Source organism: Oryctolagus cuniculus, chromosome 9 (assembly GCF_964237555.1).
Source record: "Oryctolagus cuniculus chromosome 9, mOryCun1.1, whole genome shotgun sequence".
NCBI classification, from domain to species: Eukaryota; Metazoa; Chordata; class Mammalia; order Lagomorpha; family Leporidae; genus Oryctolagus; species Oryctolagus cuniculus.
Genome location: NC_091440.1, coordinates 102,863,013 through 102,888,164, shown reverse-complemented (window position 1 = coordinate 102,888,164; position 25,152 = coordinate 102,863,013). Strand labels below are relative to the sequence as shown.

Below are 25,152 nucleotides of genomic sequence, written 5' to 3'. Positions count from 1 at the left end.
TCTCTCTCTCTCTCTCTCTCTCTTTCACTCTCTCTCTCCCTCCCTCCCTCCCTCCCTCTTTCTGTTGCTCTGCCTTTCGAATAAATAAATCTTAAGAAAAGGAGAAGAAGAAGTACCATGGAGCACTCCCCTGGACCTGGTGCTCGGCTGGCTCCCCGTTATCTAAAGAATAAAGTTCAAACTCCTGAGTACAGTACACAAGCCCAGCCTCACTCATCACATCCACCCTTGCTCCTGGGTGTCCTGGGTTTGTGGTCACAGCAGCCCGGGCCAGCTTGATTGTTTGATCTAACCCCACTTCTTCATCTATAAAATAGGAATATGTAAGAGTGCTTGTCTGGGCTGACTGCACCCCAGCCTCGGGCAGGCCACATCAGAGTGACCTTGACCGTGCAGTCTTGCCAGGCGGGGGAAGCCCTGTGGGTTGACCTTTTCCAGGTGCTTCCCTAGAGGTTGTAACTAGAAAGTTTCCCAGAGAAGGGTTCTGTGTGGAGGGGAGATGATGGCTTGGTAATGAGGGTTTAAAGGGGACCCTAAGGGGCCGGTGCTGTGGCGTAGCAGGTAAAGCTGCTGCCTGCAGTGCTGGCATCCCATATGGGCGCTGGTTCAAGTCCTGGCTTCTCCACTTCCGATCCAGCTCTCTGCTATGGCCTGGGAAAGCAGAAGAAGATGGCCCAAGTCCTTGGGCCCCTGCACCTTATGTGGGAGACCCGGAAGAAGCTCCTGGCTCCTGGCTAAGGATTGTCACAGCTCTGGTCGTTGCAGCTAATTGGAGAGTGAACCAGTGGATGGAAGGCCTCTCTCTCTTTCTGCCTCTCCTCTCTGATTTCCAAATAAATTTTCTTCTTCTTTTTTTTTTTTTTTTTTTTTTTTTTTTTTGGACAGGCAGAGTGGACAGTGAGAGAGAGACAGAGAGAAAGGTCTTCCTTTTGCCGTTGGTTCACCCTCCAATGGCTGCCGCGGCCAGTGCGCTGCAGCTGGTGCACCGCGCTGATCCGAAGCTAGGAGCCAGGTGCTTCTCCTGGTCTCCCATGGGGTGCAGGGCCCAAGCACTTGGGCCATCGTCCACTGCACTCCCGGGCCACAGCAGAGAGCTGGCCTGGAAGAGGGGCAACCGGGAAAGAATCCGGTGCCCTGACTGGGACTAGAACCCGGTGTGCCAGCGCTGCTAGGCGGAGGATTAGCCTAGTGAGCTGTGGCGCCGGCCCCAAATAAATTTTCAATGGGGAACCTAGACCCAGAGAGGGTGGAGGGAGGTGAGGAAGTAGGACCACAAAGGTATTGATGAGGTTCCCAGTGAGAGAGCATGGTAGCCACAGTCCTCATGCAAAAGTTGGCAGATGGGTGAGTGGTTAGCCTAGCGCTTAAGCCACTAGTAACAATGCTTGTGTCCCACCTTGCAGTGCCTGGTTCAATTCCTGCCTCTGGCTCCTGATTCCAGCTTCCTGCTAATGTGGATTCTGAGAGGCAGCAGGTGATAGCTTAAGTACTTGAGCCCCTACCACCCATAGGAGACCTGGGTTGAGTTCCCAGCTCCTGGCTGGCTTTGGCCTGACTCAGCCCCAGTTGCTACAGGCATCTGGGGACTGAACCAGCAGAAGGGAGATTTCTCTCTCTCTCTCTCTCTCTCTCTCTCTCTCTCTCTCCCTCTCCCTCTCTCTTTCTCTGTCAAATGAATCAAAACTTTTTAAGGAGAAAGAGAGAGAGAGAGAGCTATATTGAGCTCCTGGCTCCTAGATTTGCCTTCCCAGCTGTTGCAAGCATTTGGGGGGTCGGGGGTGAACTAGCTGATGGGAGTTCTGTAAGTGTGTCTGTCTACCTCTCAAGTAAATAAATATTTTTTAAGTTGGCAGACAAAGGATATGACTAAGCAGTACAGGAGACAGAGGACAGGACGTGGTTTGAGGAAGACACCTTCCTCAGCCCAGCAAGGCCACAGAAGCTACCCCTCCAGTGCAGCCCGTGATGTTATCTGTTGTTTGTATGTGGGGCACAGTACACACAACGAAAGTACCATTTTTAAAAAGATTTTATAAGAATATATTTGAAGGGCAGAGAGTGAAAGAGACAGAAAAATCATCCATCCTCTGATTCATTTCCCAAATGGCTGCACAGCCAGGGCTGGACTAGGCCAAAGCCAGGAGCCGGGAACTCCATCCAGGTCTCCCACATGAGTGGCAGGCGCCCAAGCACTTGGACCCTCTTCCACTCTCCTCCCAGGCACATTAGCAGGGAGCTGTTATCAGGAGCAGAGCAGCCGGGACTCAAACCTGCACTCCAGTATGGGATGCTACGGTAGCAAGGGACAGCTTTACCTGCTGCATGACAATGCCTGCCCTCCAGTTACCATTCTTAAGTGTAGTAATTCGGTGTCATTAAATACATTCATACTGTTGCATAATCACCATGATAACAGTTTCCAAAAATAGAACTTTTTCATTATCCCAAACAACTGTATACCCTTGAAGCAACACTGCACACCCCACCCCACCCTGTCAGCCCAGCCCAAGTACTTTCTGTCTCTGAGTTTGCCTAGTCCAGATGCCTCATGGGAAGTGTACAATGTTTGTCCTTTTGTGTGGTCCTTATTGTGCTTAGTATAGTGCTTCTAGGGCCCATCCATGTTTGCGGCATGTGACAGAATTTTATTCTTTTCATAGCTGCAAAATGTGTTCAGGGGCAGGCATTTGGTGCAATGCTGGAGACACTGCTTGGGATGCCCACTTCCCACATCAGAGTCTTGGGGCTTGAGTCTGAGCTCCATTCCAATTTCGGCTTCCTGCTATTGCGCACCCTGGGAGGTAGGAGGTGACAGCTCAACTGATTGGTTCCCAGCCACCCAAATGCTGTTGAAAGCATCTGGGGAGTCAGCCAGTGGGTGGGAGATCTCTGTCTGTCTGTCTGCCTTTCAAGTTAAACAAATTAATTGGGGCTGGCATTGTGGCACAGCAGGTTAAGTTGCCACTATGGCCCAGCATCCCATATCAGAGTTCCAGTTTGAGTTCGACTGCTCCAGTTCTGATCCAGCTCCCTGCTAATATGCCCAGGAAAACAGTGGAAGACGGCCGGAGTACTTGGCCCCCGTGCTCACATGGAAGACGTAGGTGGAGTAGCAGGCTCCTGGCTTCTGCTTGGCCCAGCCCCTGCCATGATGACCATTTGGGTAGTGAACCAGCAGGTGGAAGCTCTCTTTTCTGTCTGTCTCTTCCTTTCTGTCTGTCACTCTATATTCCAAGGAAATAAAAATATTTTAAAAATAAAAATTTAAATGATTAATTAATAAAAAAGACAATATTCCATTCATGTATAAACCACATTTTGCCTCTCCATTCATCTGTCAGGGGACATAGGGCTGTTTCCACGTTTTGGCTAATAGAGTCATGCTGCTTGATGATTGTGGCTAGAGGCATCAGGGAGAGAAGCTGTCAGAAGCCCTGAGCCATTACCCAAGACACATGCTGTTCCTTTCTAAAGGCACTCTTGGAATCCTTGCATGTAAACCTGGCTGGCAACAGTTTTCTTGTGGGTTTTTGGTTTGTTCCTCCAACCACCACAACCAGCAGTTTGAGATTTGCAAGAGGTACAATAGGACAATTAAAGGGAAGAAACATCTCCTCCGCGAAACACCAGCGTCAGCAACAAAATACAGTTGGCCCTCTGAATCCACAAGTTCCCCATTCACAGATTCACCCAACTGGGGATCACAGACATTTGGCAAAAAACTGTGCCTGGGCTGAACATGGACAGACTGTCTACCCATCCTTATTCCCTAAACAATACAATCTAACAGCATTTACCTTGTATTAGGTATCCCAAGTAATAAAAAGATGGCTTAAACTATACGGCAGGATGTGGGTGAGTTATATGCAAGCACCAGGCCTCCTTATACAAAAGACTTCAGCGTGCGTGCTGTCTGCGGAGGGCCCTTGGAATCCGTATCCCACGGACACTGAGACATGAAGGTCCCCCGCAATGGGACTTAAAAATCATGCTGAAAAGCAAATAAAAGCAGGCTCCCTGGCCCCAGTCACAGCAAACTCGTCCTGAGTTTGCACATACCTTAGGTTTTCAGGATTCTGCCTTCACGCTCGCTCTTCCACTCCTCTGCATGCCTTTCCTCCCCAGTCATCTCTCTGCAGCCTCTCCTGACCCCCTCCCCAGCCCCTCGGGCAGTGTGCAGCTTCCTCCAAGCTGTTCCTTCGTGTGTGCAGTGATTAGCTGCTCTCAGGCCGCCTTTCCCAGTAGTCTGTGGGCTCCTGGAGGGCGGGGCCGTGGACTGTGGCATTTGCATTCCCCCAGCACCTACCTCAATACACGCTGAGTGAGAAGGAATACACAACTGTCACTGCCCAGTCCCTGTGTCCCAGGGTGCTTTATAGACTTTGTCTCTAATCTTCAAACAGGTGGGTGTTTGTCCTCGTTTTTAGAGGAAAGGAAACAAGCTAAAGAGCTCGCCCCAAGGAGCAGTGAAGTCCAGGGCCAAACCCCGGACCGCCAGGCTCCAAAGTTCGAGCCGTACCCTGCTGTTTGCCACAAGAGTGGGTGGTGAACTGTGTGGACTGAGCTGGACAGAGCACCTGCTCTTTTACAGTTGCCTATAAGAAATCTGTGCCTGCAGTTATTTTACTTCCTTTTTGTTTTCTTTAAGATTTACTTATTGAAGGGGAGAGTGAAAGAGAAAGGGGACAGAGAGAGACCGCACACACACCGCCACTAACCCCTTCAAATGGCCACAACTCCCAGGTCTGGCCCAGGCCAAAACCAGGATCCTAAAACTCCATCCAGGTCTCCCGTATGAGTGGCAGGGGCCCAAGCACTTGGGCCATCTTCTGCTGCTTTCCCAGGCGCATTAGCTGGGAGCTGAATGGGAAGTGGAGCAGCCGGGATCCTTCCCGGCACTGTGATGGGGGGTGCTGGCATTGCACCCCACCTCGTTGCACTTAGCTTACTGTGCCACAATGCCAGCCCCTACTTCCTCTTTTGTGCAACTGAAACAGATACTTTTTTTTTCTTATTTTGTAGATACCCCTTTACAGGTTCAAGAACTTCCTGCTTGCTGAGAGTTGGTTTTATCACAAGGGAGTGCTGAGTTTTGTTGTTTGTTTGAAAGGCAGAGAGAGAGGGACAGAGTTACCATCTGATGGTTGACTCTCAAACGCAAACAGCAGCCTGGACTGGGCCAGGCCGAAGCCAAAATCTAAGCATGGTGTCTAGGTCTCCCACACAGTGGCAGGAACTCTACTACCTGAACCATCACTACAGCCTCCCAGGGTCTGCATTAGCAGAAAGTTGGAGTCAGGAGCCAGAGTCATCGGTAATAAACCCACGAACTCTGATGTGGGATGTGGGCATCTTAATCACTTAGGCCAGACGCCTATGCAAAACACAGACTTTTAAAGATTTATTTATTTATTTACTTGAAAGGCAGAGTTACAGAAATGCAGAGAGAGAGAGAGAGAGAGAGTCTTCCATTGCTGGTTTACTCCCCAGATGGCCACAACAGCCTGGAGCTGCACTGATCCAAAGCCAGGAGGCAGAAGCTTCCTTCGGGTCTCCCATGTGGACTTGGGCCATCTTCTACTGCTTTCCCAGGCCACAGCAGAGAGCTGGATCGGAAGTGGAGCAGCCAGGACTTGAACCGGCGCCCATATGGGATGTCAGCATTGCTTGCAGATCAGTAACACTAACTTATCCTTTTTTTTTTTTTTTTTTTGACAGGCAGAGTGGAGAGTGAGAGAGAGAGAGACAGAGAGAGAGAGAAAGGTCTTCCTTTTGCCGTTGGTTCACCCTCCAATGGCCGCCACGTCCAGCGCGCTGCGGCCGGCGCGCCGCACTGATCCGATGGCAGGAGCCAGGTACTTATCCTGGTCTCCCATGGGGTGAAGGGCCCAAGCACTTGGGCCATCGTCCACTGCACTCCCGGGCCACAGCAGAGAGCTGGCCTGGAAGAGGGGCAACCGGGACAGAATCTGGCGCCCCGACCGGGACTAGAACCCGGAGTGCCGGCGCCGCAAGGCGGGGGATTAGCCTAGTGAGCCACGGCGCCGGCCTTCCATCTTTTCCATGCACACAAATATACCCCGTTATGACTTCCCCTTGAGTTTTTTATTTATTTGGACATGCAGAGTTAGACAGTGAGAGAGAGAGAGAGAGAGAGAGAGAGAGAGAGAGAGAGAAAGAAAGGTCTTCTTTCCGTTGGTTCACCCCACAAATGGCCGCTACGGCCGGCGTGCTGCACCGATCCAAAGCCAGGAGCCAGGTGCTTCCTCCTGGTCTCCAGGACCCCAAGCACTCGGGTCATCCTCCACTGCACTCCTGGGTCACAGCAAAGAGCTGGACTGGAAGAGGAGCAACCGGGACAGAATCCGGCGCCTCAACCGGGACTAGAACCTGGGGTGCCGGCGCCGCAGGTGGGGGATTAGCCAAGTGAGCCGCAGCGCTGGCCTCCCCTTGAGTTCTTAAGCACTCAGTTTGAACCCTTCAGTTGTTTCGTGTGTATTCGCTCCACCTCCCCTACTGGATGAGGAGGTTTTGGAGTGGGGACTGCATCCTGCAGGCCCTCACACTTCAGTCTGCACTAGCAGGTCCCAAATGATACTCAACTGGGTGCCTGGTGGGAAACCTGTGCCCCCACCCCAACACACACAGGTGCGTTAGCCCACCTTGCAATCCTGTTACAACAGCTACTGTGTCCCTGCAGTCACATAACCCATTCTTAGCACATTCCTGACTAGTCAAAGACCTTGTACCTTGAAAGAGCTGTCTAAAAACAGCTTGCACGAAGATTTCAGTAACAATTTACAGTCATCACACTGACAGTCCAACGTTCTTAACAATTACTCGTAGGAGCAGCGGCTGCTTACACTTAGGATGCGCAGAGTGAATGAGTGGACAGAGGGATTCTTGGAAAAGAAGTCTGCCTGTTAAAAAGGTGATTACAAGGGGGAGGTGTGGCCACAGCAGGTGAAGCGCCACTTGGGACGCCCACATCCTACATCAGAGTGCCTGGGATTGAGTCCAGCCTCCTTCTGATCCAGCTTCCCGGTAATGCACCAGGGAAGTAGCAGACAATGGCAGTATGGCCCAAGTCCCTGACACCCATGTGGGAGACCCACGTGGAGTTCCTGGTGCCTGACTTCGGGCTAGCCCAGTCATGGCTGTTGGGGGCATTTGGGGAGTGAACCAGCAGATGAAGATCTCTCTCTCTCTCTCTCTCTTTTTCCCTTTGTCACTCTGCCTTTCAGATAGGTAAGGAAACAGCTAACTCATTTGGAAAATATCACAGGAGGCAGGCGTTCAGTGCAGTGGTTAAGACTCTGCTTGGGATGCCACATCCCACACTGGAGTGCCTGGGATTGAGACCAAACTCAGCTCCCTGCAAATGCATGCCTGGGAGACAGCAGGTCATGGTAGACCTGGTTGGAGTTCCTGGCTCCTGGCCTCAGCCTAGCCTGGGCTCAGCTGTTGCAAGCATTTAGGAAGTGAACCAGCCAATGGGAGATGTCTCTGTGTCTGTCTCTCTGCTTTTCAAATAAAGAAAAAAAGAAAAATTTTTTTTTCTAATATACAAATTGCAGTGTGAAACAAACCAAGCGGGACTAAGTGAGCTGCTGCCAAAAGGTAAAGCCGGGAATCCTTTAGCAATGGACGTGGCAATGCTCTTACTCTGTTCCCAAGGGGAGAAGTCCTTGGGCTGCTTTAGAGTGGAGCTGATTTGTCAGAAATCCCACTTCTTTCTGCTAGGACTGCACAAAATGGCCCAAGCTAAGCACTGAGAGCTGCCAGGCCCCTGCCCTTGGTCCCCACCCTGCTCCTCTGCTTCCCGAGCCCTGGGGCTCCCATCCATGGAGCTGAGTGGGCCCAGTGCCAGGCCAGATGGCAAAGATGGAAAAACTGCCAAAGAGGAGGCAAACAGGAAACGGGGGGGGGGGGGGGGTGAGTTGGTGTGGGGGAGGGGCAGCCCAGACCCTCGCCCCCAGTCCTGCCTTGAGGAAGAGGTCAGGCTGTTAAAGCAGGAATCAAAGCAACAGCAGCTGCCTTAGGAGAGAGCGAACACTAGGGTCTTCAGTTCACCAGGGAGAAGGAGGCATGGGGGCCCTCGTAGGCTCAGTAACGTCACGCACACCGCCACAAAGGCACACAGAGGTGAGTGCACACTGGGAGTTGTGCACACAGCTCGTGAGCGTGGTGCACGCCAAGATGTGCACGCAGCCTGTAGAACACACATCTGTGCAGCATCAGGCCGGAGGAGGAAGAGAAGGAGATGATCTCCTTTTGCACACACAGACCTACAGAGCCAGACAGATGTGCACTAACAGATCAGAACCTCAGGGCACGGAGAGGCCGACAAAGCACCGTCCACACTGAGGCACCAGCACCAGCTCACTCCACATCAGCGCCCCCGACCCGCACCCCGGGGCCTGCAGCCACCCTCCAGCTGCCCGTGTGCACACCCGCGGGCACCAGGTTGCTTACCTCTCCCGGGTCTCCAGGACCTGAACCATTGCCCTCTGAGCTGGGCTGGGCTCTGCTCTTGGCTGAGATAAGCCAGGGGGGCAGGGCTTTTTCTGCCACAGGCAGGAAGTAAGAACAAGGGAGTAAAAGTGGGCAGGAGGCGAGCTCATGATCATTCCCTCACTCATCCACACACCCTGCCCGTGGTAGCCTCCCCCTTGGCAAGAGGCCACAGGGCAGACAGGAGCCAAGGAGAAAGGACGGGGACAGTGGTGGGTCAGGAAGGGGGAGAAAAATTCTTCCTCCTGGTCCCGCCTATGTGCACCTCCTCTCCACGCTTCCCCGCCCCCACGCCCCCCATGTAGGGAGGGAAGGCTTTTTTTTTTTTTTTTTTTTTTTTTTTTTTTGACAGGCAGAGTGGACAGTGAGAGTGAGAGAGACAGAGAGAAAGGTCTTCCTTTGCCATTGGTTCACCCTCCAATGGCCGCCGCAGCCAGCGCGCTGCAGCCGGCGCACCACGCTGATCCAATGGCAGGAGCCAGGTACTTATCCTGGTCTCCCATGGGGTGCAGGGCCCAAGCACTTGGGCCATCCTCCACTGCACTCCCGGGCCACAGCAGAGAGCTGGCCTGGAAGAGGGGCAACCGGGACAGAATCCGACGCCCGGACCGGGACTAGAACCCAGTGTGCCGGCGCCGCAAGGTGGAGGATTAGCCTAGTGAGCCGCGGCTCCGGCCTGGGAAGGCTTTTTAGTCATTCCCATCCTTCTGTCTCCTTGGACCCCAATTCCTGAGGGCAGGAAGTTGAAAAGAAGGATTCTGGGATCTCTCCATCCTCCTTACCCCTGAAGATCAGCTCTGGGAAGCCCTAACCTCACCGTATTTATTATCACTATTGTTATTTTAAATATTTATTTATATGAAAGAGTTAGAGAGAGAGAGAGAGAGAGACAGAAAGAGAGATCTTCCATCTACTGGTTTACCCCGCAGATGGCTGCAATGGCCAAGGTTGGGCCAGGCTGAAGCCGGGAACTTCTTCCATGTCTCGCACGTGGATGCAGGGGCCAATGGACTTGGGACATCCTCTGCTGCTTTCCCAGGCACATTAACAGGGGAGCTGGATTGGAATGGAGCAGTGAGGACACAAACCAGCGCCCATATGGGATGCTGGCGCCTGGGCGGCAGCTTTACCCATTGCACCACAACACTGGACCCTATTACTGATTTTTGAACATTTATATTTATCTATTTCTATTTTATTTTGGAAGACAGAGAGACAGAGGCAGACAGAGATCTTCTATCTGTTGATTCACTCTCCAGATTGCTCCCAACAGCCAGGGCTGGGCCAGGTGGAACCCAGGAGCCAGAACTCCATCTGGGTCTCCCACCTGGATTGGAAGGACTTAGGCACTTGTAGGAAGTACCTACAGTAGTACAGTACAGTAGTACTGTAGTGGGAAGCGGGGTGGAAATCAGAAGAGCCAGGACAAGAACGGGCACTCTGATAGGGGATGCAGGTGTCCTGGGTGTGGCTTAGCTGCTCAGCCCCTGTAACCTCATTGGAGATGCTCATGGTCACTCAAGGTTTCGCCCCAGACACAAGAAATGCCCCTTCAGTGTGAGTTCTGACCCTCTAGCTGAATTAGCTAAGACCTCTCCCTCTGCCTCTGTGTTCAGGCAACGTTGCCCCTGCTGCACCCTTTCCACACAGACTCAGGTTTGTTTTTTGTTTTTTTGTTTTTTTTTTTTAATTTTTATTTGTTTATTTGACAGGTAGAGTTACAGACAGTGAGAGAGAGACAGAGAGAAAGGTTTTCCTTCTGTTGGTTCACTCCCCAAATGGCTGCCATGGCCGGAGCTACGCCGATCTGAAGCCAGGAGCCAGGTGCTTCCTCCTGGTCTCCCATGCAAGTGCAGGAGCCCAAGCACTTGGGCCATCCTCCATTGCCCTCCTGGGTCACAGCAGAGAGCTGGACTGAAAGAGGAGCAAGCGGGACTAGAACCCGGTGCCTATATGAGATGCCAGCACTGCAGGCGGAGGATTAACTAAGTGAGCCATGGTGCCGGCCCCCACAGATTCAGTTATAAAGGACCCAGGGCCGGGTCTGTGGCACAGCCGTGTAAGCTGCCACTTGCAATGCCAGCATCCCATACCAGATCACTGGTTCAAGTCCCAGCTGCCTCACTTCCAATTCAGCTCCTTGCTAATGAACCTGGGAAGGCAGCAGAAGATGGCACAAGTACATGGGCTCCTACCACCCACCTGGGAGACCCAGACGGAGTTCCAGGCTCCTGGCTTCAGTCTGGCCCAGCCCCAGTGATTACAGCCATTCGAGGAGTGAACCAGCGGATGGAAGATCTCTCTCTCCCACCCCCACCCCCATCTCGCCCTCTGTAACTCTGCCTTTAAAATATATAAATCTTGGCCAGTGCCGCGGCTCACTAGGCTAATCCTTCGCCTTGCGGCGCCGGCACTCCGGGTTCTAGTCCCGGTCGGGGCGCCGGATTCTGTCCCGGTTGCCCCTCTTCCAGGCCAGCTCTCTGCTGTGGCCCGGGAGTGCAGTGGAGGATGGCCCAAGTACTTGGACCCTGCACCCCATGGGAGACCAGGATAAGTACCTGGCTCCTGCCATCGGATCAGTGCGGCGCGCCGGCTGCAGCGCACTGGCCGCAGCGGCCATTGGAGGGTGAACCAATGGCAAAGGAAGACCTTTCTCTCTGTCTCTCTCTCTCTCACTGTCCACTCTGCCTGTCAAAAAAAAATATATATATATATAAATCTTTTTTAAAATTATAAAAATCCCCTCTTATCTGCATATTCAGGGGCCTCAAACAGATCCAAATATGCCAAGCCTCCAGCAGAAGCTTAGCTCACCCTAGAGGCTCTGGGATAGTTCCTCCTGCAGCTTCTTGGGGAGCCCGAATGAATCCTGCTCATCAGCTTCCCCATTCAGAGGGGCAGACGCAATGCGGAGGCGCAAGTGACACAGGGTCAGAGGGCCAGGAGGAGGCCTCCCTGTGGCCCGGGGCCACTTTTCTTCCCAGGCAGGGCAGGCCGGCCAGGCCCAGGTACCTGTCTTATTGCCTGCCTCCCTCCTCCCTCCTCCCTGCCCGGGCCTGCCGCCTTTCCTCCAGCCAACATTCCTGCTGCCGCCGCTCCCTCCCCTCCTGCACCTGAGCCTGTCTCTTCCTGCGTTTCCAACATCACCGACAGCCACGTCTTCTCCCTCCCGGGGGACGCTGACCGCATCCCTCTCCACATTTTCCTGGGACAAGCCAAGGAAGCCAGCCTGGTCTCCAGCCTGCTAATTAGCTTTCCCAGGTGTGTGATCGGATGTCACCTTGCCACCTGCCTATTTCCCTCTACCCTGTTTTCAAGAGCTGGAAAAACAGGAAACAAAGTCCCAACCCAGAGAAGCCGCTGAGACAGGCTGGGCTCCCCTCTGACCTGTGGCCCGCGTCGGTCTCACTCTCTCCCTGTGGACCTGGCAGGGCCAGCCTCTTGGGGACAGATCTGCTGGAGGCCTCTGGACACAGTGACCTCACTTTGAACTTCATGTGCACCACTGGCTTCAGCCCTCTCCTTACTGCTGTCTCCTCTTTGGTTTGCATTTTGTTTTCAATGTCCCTGAACTTATAAAAGTTCTCTGTGTGGGTGGGGTGTACCCGGCAACAGGATGGGGAGGGCCGAGGCAGCAGACATGCAGCTGGGCTCTGGTGTGTCTGGGTGGCCGGGAGGGGAGGCTCACACACACTAGTCAGTTTCCCCATCCCCTCAGTCTTTGCCTCCATCTGCCCTGAGAGCTTCAACTTCGAAGTAGCCCTGGAGACAGGGCCTGGGGGAGGCCGCCACCTTCATGGGTATGACACACAGCCCTCTGGCCCCCAGATATTCCTGTGTTCGACTTCTCAAAGATCCTCATCGCCTTCATGCCTCCATGAGCTACACCCTAGCAGTGCATGGGGGACACCAGAGACCATCCGGTGGAGTCCCTGTTGCGGGAGACTCCTCGGGGTGAAGGCGGTGCTTCTAGAAGATCCCGTTTGGATCCACCTTGGATGGCTGGGAAGATGAACAGTGAGAACCCATCTGTGCCACTGAACCCATTAGCTGAGTTTAACCAGATCAGCTCCTGGTTCAGTAGCAGAGGGCCTGGCCCTGGGGGATGCGTGGGGTATGTGTGGGGTGGGCCCTCCTGGGGAAGCCCAGGGTCCAGCATGACAGTGGGGGTGGAGAGAAAGACCCTTGGAGAGGCTCCGGAGTGGGGGGCCTCCAGCTTCAGGAGGGCACCCAGGGTTAGGCGTGCCAGCTGCCTCAGCCCGCGTGGGGAAAGATGCCTGCTCACGGAAGCCCCTTTGGGCCTTTTACTCTATTCAGACAGAGTTCCAAGGGACGCCCCTCATCTCCATCCCCACCAAGTGCCCCATTTCTCCAGGAGAGCTGCTGCCCCTGGTGCCCCCTCTGCGGTTCAGCCCATCCGTGACACCCCCGTACCTGCGCTCCCTGTCGCTCTGCCGCTGCCCCGAGCTGCCTTCCCCTGCCTGCTCCGGCTGGGCTGGGCTGGGCTGGGCTGGGCTGGGCTGGGCTGGTAGGACCTGCTCCTGGGCAGGAGGGGCACGCCTACCTCCTCAGGTCACGGCACATCCCTCCCAGCTCCTTGCACTCACACACTCAGGCCACGGAGGGAGTGAAGAGCAATTATCGATCTCAGAGGACTTCAGGGACTGGCCAGAGAAGAAACTCCCGCAGCTAATGACTTCATCCAGCCGAGTCGTAAGTCTCCCCCAACCCCTCCGCCCCAAGTCATTCACACACTCCCCACAGTTTCCGGGAACTCTTTCTGGCACACCCAGCTGCCAGAGCCAGATGACTAACCCACTAGCCTCTTGCTGTTCTCACCAGTTCCGGGCTAGCTTTCTTCCTCCCTTGGGTATGGCAGGTGGTTTAGCCCATAGTCCTGCTCAGGACTCCCCTGCAGGCCCGGGCTCTGCTGGACACCTCTGCAGAAGCCACTCAGTTCCTCCAGTACAGCAGCTACCAGGCTGGATGGTTCCTCTTTGCTCATGGCCATTTCCCGTGGGCTCAGAGCTCTGGGAGACACAGGGAGCTCAGGTACCACTTTGCCATAGCAAACACTGTTTTAAATGCTATTAATTCCTGTGAGCCACAGAGCAGGGAGAGAGCCTGGTTTCTCAAGATGCTTGGGGAGAGCCCAGGTGACCCAAGGCCAATACCGGATATTGTCATCTCAACATGCGAATTCCTGCACGTGAAAAGCAAGGGTTTCCTAGCGCTGGGCTGCAGCTCTGCCTTGCTCTGTCCTGGTGAAGTGCAAGCTACACTCTCCCTCCCAGGGACTGGGTCAGGCTCTGGCGCTTACGCTGCAGAGGGGGCGTCCTCCACGCACTTCTGAGGTCCTGGGCTGCAGGACTTCTGCAGCGAGGCGCCCACACTCTCTGGTCTGTGTGACCCCTGAGGCCAGCTCCCTTTCTCCTCCCGGCAGCCGGGTGCTTCCCGGAGTCCCATTGCCATGAGGCTCTCAGGGGGATGGGGCAAGGGCGCAGTGCTGAGGGTAGGGATCATAACCCAAACAGGCCACACCAGCTTAAAAGAAATACTTTATGGAAAGATAGCTCTTTGGGGCGGGGGGGGGGGGGTGTAGAGCGCCCCTCACAGGCTTCTCTGGGAACTGCTGCCCCAACCCAAGGAAAATGTGAGTAAGGGTAGGTAGTGAGGTAAGAGACCCTAACAGGCAGCCTGGAAGCAAGCTGACAGATGGGGTCTCAAAGCGATGGAGAACGTGGAGAGGTCGGGCTGGGGTGGGGGGGCCACAGCACAGACTGCAGCTCATCCAAATTGGCCCAGGGTCAAGGTGCTGAACTCCTGGCTCCAGCGAAGCACCACGTCCTCACTCTTACCCGGGGTCAGCACACTGTAGGTCTCGTTCTGCAGGCACCTCATGCGGGACACCTAGGCAGGGGACACCATGTCACTGCCGGGTGGGGTCAGGAGCCCCGCAGGACAAGGTGGAGGGGAGTGCTGGCATGGGCGCAGGGCAGCAGAGGTGGGGTGCTTGTCACCCAGGAGCCCCACCTCCTTTTTTCAGAAACAAGAGGCTGAAGCCCAAAGGGGAAGTGACTTACCCTGGGCTACCTGGTGAGTAAGACTGGGAGACTCAACACCTCCTGTGGGGCCCCTCGCAGGCCCGCCCTTCGCTCCCAACACCACCACCACAGCCCAGTCCCCAGCCCCTCCCACCTGGGAGGGCCTGGCTGAGGCTGCCTCCTTGGAGGGAGGCGCTGGGTGTGTGTGGGGGGGGGGATGCAAGCAGAGCTTCCTGGCTGCTCTGAGTGGCTCACGTTCACATGTGCGCATGCAGGCTGGGGCCGGTGAGAGGAAGAGGGGCCAGGGGCGGGGTTCACCTTCCTGTTCCGGTTTCTCATCAGGCACTGCTGGCTTTTGAAGGAGCAGTAGTTTGGATACTGGATGTAGTCTGTGTCGCAAACCTGCGGCGCAAGCCAGGAACCGAGAGGGGTGAGATTTCAGAAACCACACAAGACAGTAGCCCTGCGGGGAAGCCGCGGTGGCAGAGCCAGGGACGCGGTATGGCCCGTGAGAAGCAGGCCTTGGACACTGGGCAGCTCTCTCCTCCCTGAGGCGGGGGCCTCCGTGCCCTCTCCCCCTACCCCAGTCACAGATTGCTGGGAAGAATCAGGGAGCCTGGGAGAGGAAGAGGCTGCCCTGTTGGTCAGCTTGCGGGGAAAGGGACTGAGGAATGGGCTGGTTCAGGGTCCAGGTGAGGGATTCTTCTGGTGATGGTGAGAGCATGCTGCCCGGGGTGGGGTGGGGGGCGCTGAGACGACCTCTGACACTCCCTCCACGTCTGGGCTCTCAGCTCGGCCACCACGACTTTCCTGAGCAAGCCCCTCCCTTTGCCTTGCCTTGGTTTTGGGGGACCTGGCCCTCTGCAGCTGCAGGTGATCCCACCTCATGCATCACCTGGCCTTTCACTGGCCAAGAGAGGCGAGTGACTTGACCAAAGTCACCTGGCAGGTGACTGGTGGGGCTGGGGGCAGAACACCCCTCTCCTGCCTATGGCTCCTGTGTTTTCTCGTCACCCGGGGCTCCCACTCCTTCGCTCTGTGGAGTGTATGTGTGTGTGCGGTGGTCTCTTGGAGAGCAGCAGGAGGCTGGGCGAGGACTGCTCCTCACAAGCCAGGGGCCCAAGCCCCCTCCCACTTCTGAGAGCAAGTTAACTGGGAGACGTGGTGGTGAGGGGCATGGGGCTGAGCGTGGGGGAAAGGCTCTGACCTTGGTGGGGTAATCGCCGTCCTGGAAGCTGAGGAACTCGGTCTGGAGCCAACCAGAGACTCGACTGTCCTCGCAGCCCTTTGTGGCCAGCCGCGCGCACCAGAAGTCCATGCGCAGCCCGCCGTACAGCTCCAGCCCATAAAAGCGGCCTCTTTCCGTGGCCCCGACCTGTGGTGCAGGAGATGCGAGAGGCGTGCCCTGCAGGCCTGCCCTGCCTGGTCCTGCCTCCCCCGCTGCAGGCCACCTGCCGGGTACCTGGGTGCCCACGGACACGCTCTGTGCTGTGAGCAGGGGGCTGACGAAGGCCGTCTTGTGGGAGTTGTCACACTGCTGCCGCTGCAGGTTGACCTCTGAGTGGCACTGCTCCAATTTCAGGGAGCAGAAGTCGCAGAGCGGACAGGTGGACGTGTGGCGCCGGCCAAGGCTGTCACAGACCTGGGGCGGGAGGCTTTGATGAGGCCAAGGCCGGCTCCTTCCCCAGCCCTCAGCCCCCCGGTGTTTGCATCCCGGCTCTTCCAGCAGCTTCTCTCCCACGAGTTCCTCAAGGACCTCCCCCCCCCACCCCCGCTCCATGATTTCTTGTCATTTTTATTTATTGTTCATTTGTTTGAAAGGGAGAGAGACAGTTAAGGACAGAGACAGAGGCAAACAGACAAAGATTTTCTATCTGCCAGTTCACTCCCCCCAAATGCCATCAACAGCCAGGACTGGGCCAGGCCAAAGCGGAAACCAGCAACCCAATCTGGGTCCCCCATGTGGCTGGCAGGAACCCAGAGACTTGGAACACCACCTCCCAGGGTGCCCACTAGCAGGAAGCTGGAATCAGAAGCAGCACCAGGATCTGAGTCCAGCACTCCCATGTGAACTGTAGGTATCCCTAGTGACATCTTCATTGCTGCACAAAATTCTCACTCCCAACTCTGTTTCTTCACCCACTTCCTGGCAGATGATCTACACCTATGTAAACCTTGCCTATCCATGGATAACACCTAAATCTTTATTGCCAGCTCTGATCTCTTTCTGAAGCTGCGAAACTTCATTGCCAAGTGCCTGACAGGCATCAGCCATGGCCGACACTTCCCCCCTAACTAGCCCATCTGGAAAGAACTCATGCCCCTCCCCACTTCTCTGTCTCTGCTCACTGTAATGCTACCATTTACAAAGAGGTGACCCGGTGCTGGCACTGGCTACAAACACTCATCTCTTTCTTGGTCATCACAAGGACACTGTAGCAATGGGTGCTGACAACATCCCACTCCCTGCTACCTGAGGCTCAGTGAGGCTAAGGAAGTCACTCAAAGTCACCTGTCTAATAGATGGTGGCAGGCGTGGGGGTGGGACATGGACCCACATCCTCAAACTCAAAAACTATGTTGCCCCAAGTGCCTTGGTTTGAAACCTTCATGTTCTAGAGGGATCCCCTACAGAGAAGAGGTGCCCAGGTGCTTGCTGCCCATACTGAGGGTCCTGAGGTCTGTCAGGAAGATCTTCCTAGGTAGCATTGAACCCTGGGGGCAGCTTGTTAAGCTGCCACCCCTTATCAGAGCACCAGTTCGAGTCCTGGCTGCTCCACTTCTAATCCAGCTCCTTGCTAATGCACCTGGGTAAGCAATGGAAGATGGCCCAAGTGCTTGGGCCCCTGCTGCCTATGTGGGAGATCTGGATGGAGTTCCAGGTTCCTGGTTTTGGCCTGGCGCAGCCCCGTTTGTCATGGTCATTTGGGGAGTGAACCAGCAATATAGAATATCACTTTCTCCGTCTCTCTCTTTCTGAATAAATAAATAAATAATTTGGGGCCAGTGCTGTGGCATAGGTTATGCCTCTGTTTGCACTGCTGGCATCCCATATGGGTACTGGTTCAAGTCCCAGCTGCTCCACTTCCAATCCAGGTCTGCTATGGCCTGGGAAGGCAGAAGAAGATGGCCCAAGTCCTTGGGTCCCTGCACCCATGTGGGAGACCCGGAAGAAGCTCCTGGCTCCTGGCTTCGGATTGGCACAGCTCTGGCCATTGTGGCTATCTGGGGAGTGAACCATCAGATAGAAGACCTCTCTTTCTCTCTCTGCCTCTCTGTAATTCTGCCTTTCAAATAAATAAATAAATCTTTAAAAAAATACAAATGCTTAAGACTGCCATTCAGGATTTCCACATTATATCCTTGACTGTCTCTATCTCCTGCTGCTCTGCTTCAGGTGAAATGGACCAAGCACCCAGCAAGCTCTCCCTGTGACCTCTGAACTTCTCAGCTGTTTTAAATACAACCCTTGCCGCCACCTACCACACTCCCCTACAATACCACTGTACCCAGAGTACCCCTGACCCCTCTACCTGAGCGGCCCCTTAATAAGGGCATAAACAGTGTACTCACCCCATCCTAGCCCCTCCCAAAACTTCTGCCCCTGCTGGCCCGTGCCATGTCCTCTGCCAAGAACCTCCTGCCAGGCCTCTTCTTTTGCCTGGTTAACTTCTTTAACCTACAGGTCTCAGCTCCTCTAAGAAGCAGTCTCCCACCCTCAAAACATGGGAAGCTGCCCCCCACTTCACCTGTTATCTTTGATATTTTGTCAAGAGTTTATTTATTTATTTGAAAGGCAGAGAGAGAGAGAGAGAGAGAGAGAGAGAGAGAACGCTTGGAACCACTGTTCACGCCTGGCTGAAGCCAGGAGCCCAGAACTCCATCTGGGTCTCCCGTGTACTTGTCATCCGCTGCTGCCTCTCAGCAGGAAGTCAGAAGCAGAGGAGCTGGGACGTGAACCAGGCTCTCTGATACAGCAGCTTAATCGCTCTGCTCAATGTGTGTGTCTCTGCACTTTGTGCTCATCTCTTTTGCAGAACTGATCCTACCACACTGTCCTGCCTGTTTCGTCTTCTCCGCTTCTAGGTCCCAGGACGACAGAAGGATTGGGCTCACGGTATGTAGTACCAGCATCTCAAATACCTGCTCGAGACTAGTGCCCACTCAATTTGTTGAAGAAACTGGGGAATGCTGACCACGGTAGCCGCCACATTCCATTTTTAAGCTGCATTCTTTGGAATAGACTTGTTGGGTGTTAGGGACACAATGAGACTGCGGTCCCTTGACGGATGCCCTGGGATGGTTTCTGTGAATGCTCTGGGCAAAGGAGAGCCGTGTTTAAGACAAGTTAGGTCCTGGAGGTGCAGACAGGATCAAGAGGTGGCTCAAAGCCTAACAACTCAGGGAGCTAAAGAACGAATCCAGACTGGACTGCTGGATCCCAGACTACGTTTTGGAACTTCCTGCTTTAAGGTTGGCTGGAGAGACCCTTCAAAGAAGGGTGTTCCACTTGGGCAGAATCTCTCTAACCAAGCCTCACGCCTTCTGTTCACCTCCACTCTTATGGCTGGCCTAGAGATCTGCACCAGGCCTGCCAGGCCCCTAGGGTACCCAGTGGCCTGTACCCATCAGATAGCGTGGCAGGCATACCGGCTTCCCGAACCCGAGGACCTCATCCTCGATGTACTTCCAGACCTTGGCTGTGGGGGTTATGATGCAGTTGTTCTCCACAATTGAGTAGCACAGCACCAGCAACGCCTCCGTGTGCGGCAGCTGCAGGAGGCTGCAAGAAGACGGCACTGGCTGCGGGAGGGGCCGGAGGGCTGGGCAGGAGGCCCCCTCCGCTCCTGCTTCCCCTCCCCTGGCCATCTGGTCTTGGTCACACACACTCAGCACGCTTCCTTAGCGTGGGGCCTGTGAGGCCCTCAGATCCGACTGCTTCCTTTGACAGATGAGGAACTGAAAGGAGAAATAGCTTTCTCAAGGCTCCGTGCTAACCAGGGCGAGAGAGAAGACCAGAGCCCAAGCATGGCGGTTCCAGCGCTCATTTTACTACAGCACACAGAGAAACGAACACCCAGGGCCATGACTAAGTCAGCCCTAGGCACTGAACAGGAATGGCTGTGCTTGAGGCACCCCCCCACCCCGCCCCCGCCCCAGCTCTGGGCGAGTCTGGAGGCTGAGGCTGGGGCAAGGGAACCTGGCATCCCCCAAGCCGCAGCAGGACCGGCAGGGCCCAGGAGGAGTCAGAACTTCTTGTACCTCCCGGAGTTCTGGCTCCTCCAGTAGCTGTCTTCATCGTACATTTCATTCATTTCATCCATTTCCTGGGCTGACCGGATGAGCTGCTGGATGTTCTCCATCATCATGGGAGTCGACTCCACTTCCCGCACGTGGGGAGGGAGGGAGGGCGGGTTGGAGGACAAAGCCGTGTCCGGGTCTGTCTGCAGGCTGGACGCGGCCCCCAGGCCCTCCTCGGTGCCCTGCCCCTCTTCCTGCTTCCCTTCCTCCTCTTGTTCCTCCTGTTCTTCCTCCTCCTGCGCTTCCTCCTGCTTGTGTTCTTGTCCTTGCCCCTGCTTGTGCTGCTCCTGCCCTTGGTCCTGCTTGTGATCAGGCGCTTGCTCCTGGCCCCCCAGGGACAAGGAAGACTGCAGCAGCTCCTCCACGTTGTTGCTGAGTCGCTCAGGCCAGGGCTGGAAGGCCTGGCGCTCCGTGGCTACAGCAGGGTTTGGCAGGCACCGAGAAAGAGAAGAGAAAAGAGCCAGTAAGGGGGCAGGTGCGTGGCGAGGTGGTTCAGACGCTGCGTGGAGGCTCACGTCCCACAGCTGAGTCCCTGGGTTTGGGCCCCAGCTGTACCCCTGATCTCAGCTTCTTGCTATTGTGCACTCCAAGAGGCAGTAGGTGATGACTCATGTACCTGGGTCCCGTTCACTCACGTGGGAAAGCCGGGTGGAGTTCCTGGCTCCTGGCTTCAACCTGCCTTAGCCCTGGTTGTTGCAGACATTTGTGGAGTGAACCAGCAATTGGAAAATCTCTATCTCTCCTTTAAATAAAACTAAATAGATAACATGTTTTTATTTTCTTAATTTTATTTTTATTTATTTATGTTTTTGACAGGCAGAGTTAGACAGTGAGAGAGACAGAGAGAAAGGTCTTCCTTCCATTGGTTCAACCCCCAAATGGCCGCTATGGCCACTGCTGCGCCAATCCAAAGCCAGGAGCCAAGTGCTTCCTCCTGGTCTCCCATGGGGTGCAGGGCCCAAGCACTTGGGCCATCCTCCACTGCCCTCCTGGGCCACAGCAGAGAGCTGGACTGGAAGAGGAGCAACCAGGACAGAATCCGGCGCCCAAACCGGGACTAGAACCCGGGGTGCCGGCGCCGCAGGCGGAAGATTAGCCTAGTGAGCCGCGGCACCAGCCTAACATGTTTTTAAAAATTAGAGACAGGTTCTGTGTCCTAGTTCACAGAGGGCTAAACACAGAAAGGCAGAAGCAAACACAGTTCAATTAAAAAAAAAAAAAAGCCAGAAGAGAATGTGCATATAAAAATAAAGGTATATTTCCAGTGTCAGTGTTGGAGTGCAGTAGGTTAAGCCACTCCTTGTGACACCAGCAACCCATCCAGCCTGGAGTCATGGATGCTCCACTTCCCATCCAGCTCCTGCTTTCTTTTTCTTTATCTGAGAGGCAGAACTACAGAGAGAGGAAAGACAGATTTTCCAGCTGTTGGTTCACTCTCCAAATGGCTGCAATGGCTGGAGCTGAGCCAGTCTGAAGCCAGGAGCCAGGAGCTTCTTCCAGGTCTCCCATGCAGTTGTAGGAGCTCAAGCACTTGGGCCATCTTCCACTGCTTTCCCAGGCCACAGCAGAGATCTGGATTAGAAGAGGAGCAGCCAGGATCATACAGGATGCCAGCACTGCAGGTGGAGGCTTAGCCTACTATACCACAGTGCCGGCCCCAGCTCCCTGCTAATGAACCTGGAAAAGCAACAGAAGATGGCTCAAGTGCTTGGGCCTCTGCTGCCCATGTAGGAGACCTGGGACGGAGTTCCTGGCTCCTGGCTCTGGCCTGGCTCAGCTCTGTCTGTTGTGGCCATCTGGGGAGTGAACCAGTGGATGGAAGATCTCTCTCTCTCTTTCTGTCTTTCACAGAAGTAAATTAAATCTTTAAAAACAAGCACTCTTGGGCCGGTGCCGCAGCTCAATAGGCTAATCCTCCACCTGCAGCGCTGGCACACCGGGTTCTAGTCCTGGTTGGGGCGCCAGATTCTGTCCCGGTTGCCCCTCTTCTAGGCCAGCCCTCTGCTGTGGCCAGGGAGTGCAGTGGAGGATGGCCCAAGTGCTTGGGTCCTGTACCCCATGGGAGACCAGGATAAGCACCGGGCTCCTGGCTTCGGATCAGCGCAGTGCACCGGCTGCAGCGCGCCGGCTGCAGCGGCCATTGGAGAGTAAACCAACGACAAAGGAAGACCTTTCTCTCTGTCTCTCTCACTGTCCACTCTGCCTGTCAAAAAAAAAAAAAAAAAAAAAAAAAAAAAAGGAAAAGAAAAAGAAAAAGCACTCTTGGGGCCGGCTCCATGGCGCAGCAGGTTAATTCTCCGCCTGCAGTGGCAGCATCCCATATAGGCGCTGGTTCTAGTCCCGGCTGCTCCACTTCCAATCCAGCTCTCTGCTATGGCCTGGAATAGCAGTAGAAGATGACCCAAGTCCTTGAGTCCCTGCACCTGCATGGGAGACCGGGAAGAAGCTCCTGGCTTCTGGCTTCGGATCGGCGCAGCTCCGGCTGTTGCAGCCAACTGGGGAATGACCATCATATGGAAGACCCCTCTTTCTCTTTCTCTTTCTCTTTCTCTTTCTCTTTCTCTTTCTCTTTCTCTTTCTCTTTCTCTTTCTCTTTCTCTTTCTCTTCTCTCTCTCTCTCTCTCTCTCTCTCTCTCTCTCTCTCTCTGCCTCTCCTCTCTCTGTGTAACTCAAATAAATAATAAATAAATCTTTTTTTTTTTTTTTTTTTTTTTGACAGGCAGAGTGGACAGTGTGAGAGAGAGACAGAGAGAAAGGTCTTCCTTTTTGCCGTTGGTTCACCCTCCAATGGCCGCCGCTGCAGCCGGCGCACCGCGCTGATCCGATGGCAGGAGCCAGGAGCCAGGTGCTTTTCCTGGTCTCCCATGGGGTGCAGGGCCCAAGCACCTGGGCCATCCTCCACTGCACTCCCTGGCCATAGCAGAGAGCTGGCCTGGAAGAGGGGCAACCGGGACAGAATCCGGCACCCTGACCGGGACTAGAACCCGGTGTGCCGGCGCCGCAAGGCGGAGGATTAGCCTATTGAGCCACGGCGCCGGCTCTATAAATAAATCTTAAAAAAAAAACAAAGACTTTCCATGGCAACTGTGGTGCTGTAGGCACGGGTCTTCTTCCCACCTCCCCAGAAGAAGCTGTTCTTCCCCAACTGATGCCTCCAGGGCCACCCCCGGCCCTCTCCCTGCAGAAACACCAGGAATTCTACGTGGCCGGCAACTCATCCTTCGAACAGCAAAGTTGTTAGCTCCGAAAGTCCCAGAGGCTGTCCAGTGCGGGAGTGCCAGGGCAGCAGAAGTCCTGCCACAGGAGGGCTGTCCCTTGAGTGCCCCTTTCCCCACCACCCTCGCCCCAGGGATTGTGGAAGGAGCAAAGGGCGGTCTGCCAGATGCCAGGAGATCTCTCACCTGTGATGTGGGATGCAAGGGAGGAGGCCACGGTGGTGGGTGGGACCTCAGCTGAAGATTCTACTTCCTTGAGACTGCTAGGCGAGAGGATGGACACTGGCTGGGAGCACCGGACTCTCTGCAAGGAGAGAAGGAAAAGTGGGCACACCACGGCCGAGGGAGACCTCTGCTGCAGCCGATCCCTCAGCGCCTTCTCCAGCATGCCCGTCTCTCACGGTTCCTGGGTACACAGGAAGGCGCATGGTCCCGGCTGGACACCCCTAAACTGAGGAGCTGTTCCTCTGGAACAGAAAGCCTGCTTCTCTCTGGACCCCACCTTAGACTCCGCTCTTTTTCTTTAATTATTTTTTAATGATTTATTTATTTGAAAGAGTTACAAAGAAAGGTAGAGACAGAGAGAGAGGTCTTCCATCCGCTGGTTCATTCCCCAGATGGCCACAACGGCCAGAGCTGCACTGATCTGAAGCCAGGAGCCAGGAGCTTCTTCTGGGTCTCCCACATGGGTGCAGAGGCCCTACATTGGGCCATCCTCTACTGCTTTCCAAGGCCATAGCAGAGAGCTAGATCGGAAGAGGAGCAGCCGGGACTAGAACCGGTGCCCATATGGATGCCAGCACTTCAGGCCAGGGCTTTAACTTGCTGCGCCACAGCATTGCCCTGGCCTCCACTCTTGTATTGGACTTCAATCACATCCCTGACCTTTAAGAAGAGAGGGAATGGCTAATCTCTGCCTTTTTCCTCCTTTTCTCATAGTACCAGGATTGTTAAGACTCCTGAACGCCTAAGGTGAGACTGTATTGATGACTCCTCTGGGTGAATGACTGGCATGGAGGCACTGAGGGTGGCCCTACTGGAGCCCTGGAGCCGTGGCGCGGCCTCCAGCTCTGCCTTGGTCCCGGGACACTGATCCAGCCCTTGTGCTGGCCTCACCTTGGCATAGTAGACGTGGTTGGAGCACCGGTACTGAGTGAACTGGCAGAACGACTCAAACCAGGAGGCGTAAGGGAGGTCAGAGCAGACGGCGCCTGAGGAAGGGCAGGGGTGAAGGTGAGCACGCGGACCTCCCAGGGCGGGCGGGGGTGGAGGTCCAGCACCCCCTTGGTGTCTGCAGAGTGGAGAACATGGCTTCCAGGTGCGGGGCCAGCCAGACCCTTCCCCGGACTCGCCGACTCACGAGAGCACAGGGAGTCTGCTTTGACCTGTCTCCCCACGAGTGCGGCCCTCACCGTCAGGCACCAAGCCGTGGTTTTCATACTGGTCCAGCTGGACGAGTGTGGGATTCCGGCAGCCATGGGTTGCTCGGAGACGGCAGGTGGTTTCTGCCTTCCAGGTTGGGGTCAGCAGCGCAAAGAAGCGTTCATATTCGGTGGGAGAAAGAGGGCTGCCTGGGGTGGAGGCTGAGGTCGAGTCCTGGGCTGGAGCAGGTGCCAGAGGCAGCAGCAGTACTGTGGAGGGGCAGGGGAATAGAGGGATGGATGGGCCGGTCCGAACCGGCAACCTGCTTTTGGCCAAGGTCACAGCCAGACTGGCAAGCGGGTCCCCCCGTAACTTAGGAGCTGGAGGTGATCCCCGTGGAACTGGGTGAGATTGGGAGACAGAGGCAAAGGTTAGACCCCCGTGTTAAAAAAGCAGGCCCCAAAGAGACCGCCCCAGGAACCGCAGAGGAGGGGCTCTCGGGAGGGCAGAAGACTGGGCCGCGGGAGGTCTGTTCAGCAGGTGCGCGCCTCTCACCCTTGAGGAGGGAGGGAAGGAAACGAGCAGCTAGCTTCCTCATGGTCCCGAAGCTTCGCCGGAGCTTCTCGACCCAAGCGTCCTCTAACGGGCCACAGTCACAGGGAGCGCCGGGCGCGGGGTCAGAGGCGAAGCACAAAGGAGACGTGCCCGGACGTCAT

The 25,152-nt window shown here is 55.1% G+C and overlaps 2 protein-coding genes and 1 long non-coding RNA gene across 6 annotated transcripts in view; 1 reads left to right on the top strand and 2 right to left on the bottom strand.

The window, feature by feature from the left end:
- The window catches only part of LPAR5 (lysophosphatidic acid receptor 5), an 18,593-nt gene extending 5,339 nt beyond the window's left edge, over window positions 1-13,254 (bottom strand). Inside the window, exon 1 of one of the 4 annotated variants that reach the window (XM_051850173.2) lies at window positions 13,122-13,254. The gene's annotated coding sequence lies outside the window, so the exon portion shown is untranslated. Of the gene's footprint in view, window positions 1-8,475; window positions 8,637-12,948 lie in introns of those variants that run through there. The other 3 variants (XM_051850171.2, XM_008259735.4, XM_008259736.4) reach the window with 3 other exon arrangements.
- On the top strand, window positions 13,092-17,877 carry LOC127492053 (uncharacterized). Its single transcript, XR_011378975.1, has 3 exons — window positions 13,092-13,227; window positions 14,561-14,610; window positions 17,655-17,877. It is a non-coding gene; the product is annotated as an uncharacterized lncRNA (long non-coding RNA).
- ACRBP (acrosin binding protein) lies at window positions 14,055-25,152 on the bottom strand. The gene is made up of 10 exons (XM_002712881.5): window positions 24,992-25,152; window positions 24,487-24,705; window positions 24,191-24,285; window positions 23,261-23,378; window positions 19,821-20,274; window positions 19,209-19,341; window positions 16,021-16,200; window positions 15,766-15,933; window positions 14,877-14,960; window positions 14,055-14,424 (listed from the first exon to the last, which is right to left on the bottom strand). The coding sequence occupies exons 1-10, from the start codon at window positions 25,032-25,034 to the stop codon at window positions 14,302-14,304; spliced, it is 1,617 nt and encodes a 538-aa protein (XP_002712927.3). The 5' UTR covers window positions 25,035-25,152; the 3' UTR covers window positions 14,055-14,301.

Coding starts and splice junctions, on each gene's coding strand:
- ACRBP (XM_002712881.5), bottom strand. CDS start 25,034: ATGAGGAAGCTAGCTGCTCGTTTCCTTCCCTCCCTCCTCAAGG. Junction 24,286..24,486: donor CCACGGCTTGGTGCCTGACG/GTGAGGGCCGCA, acceptor GCCCTTCCTCAG/GCGCCGTCTGCTCTGACCTC. Junction 19,342..19,820: donor AGGAGCCAGAACTCCGGGAG/GTACAAGAAGTT, acceptor GTCTTCTTGCAG/CCTCCTGCAGCTGCCGCACA.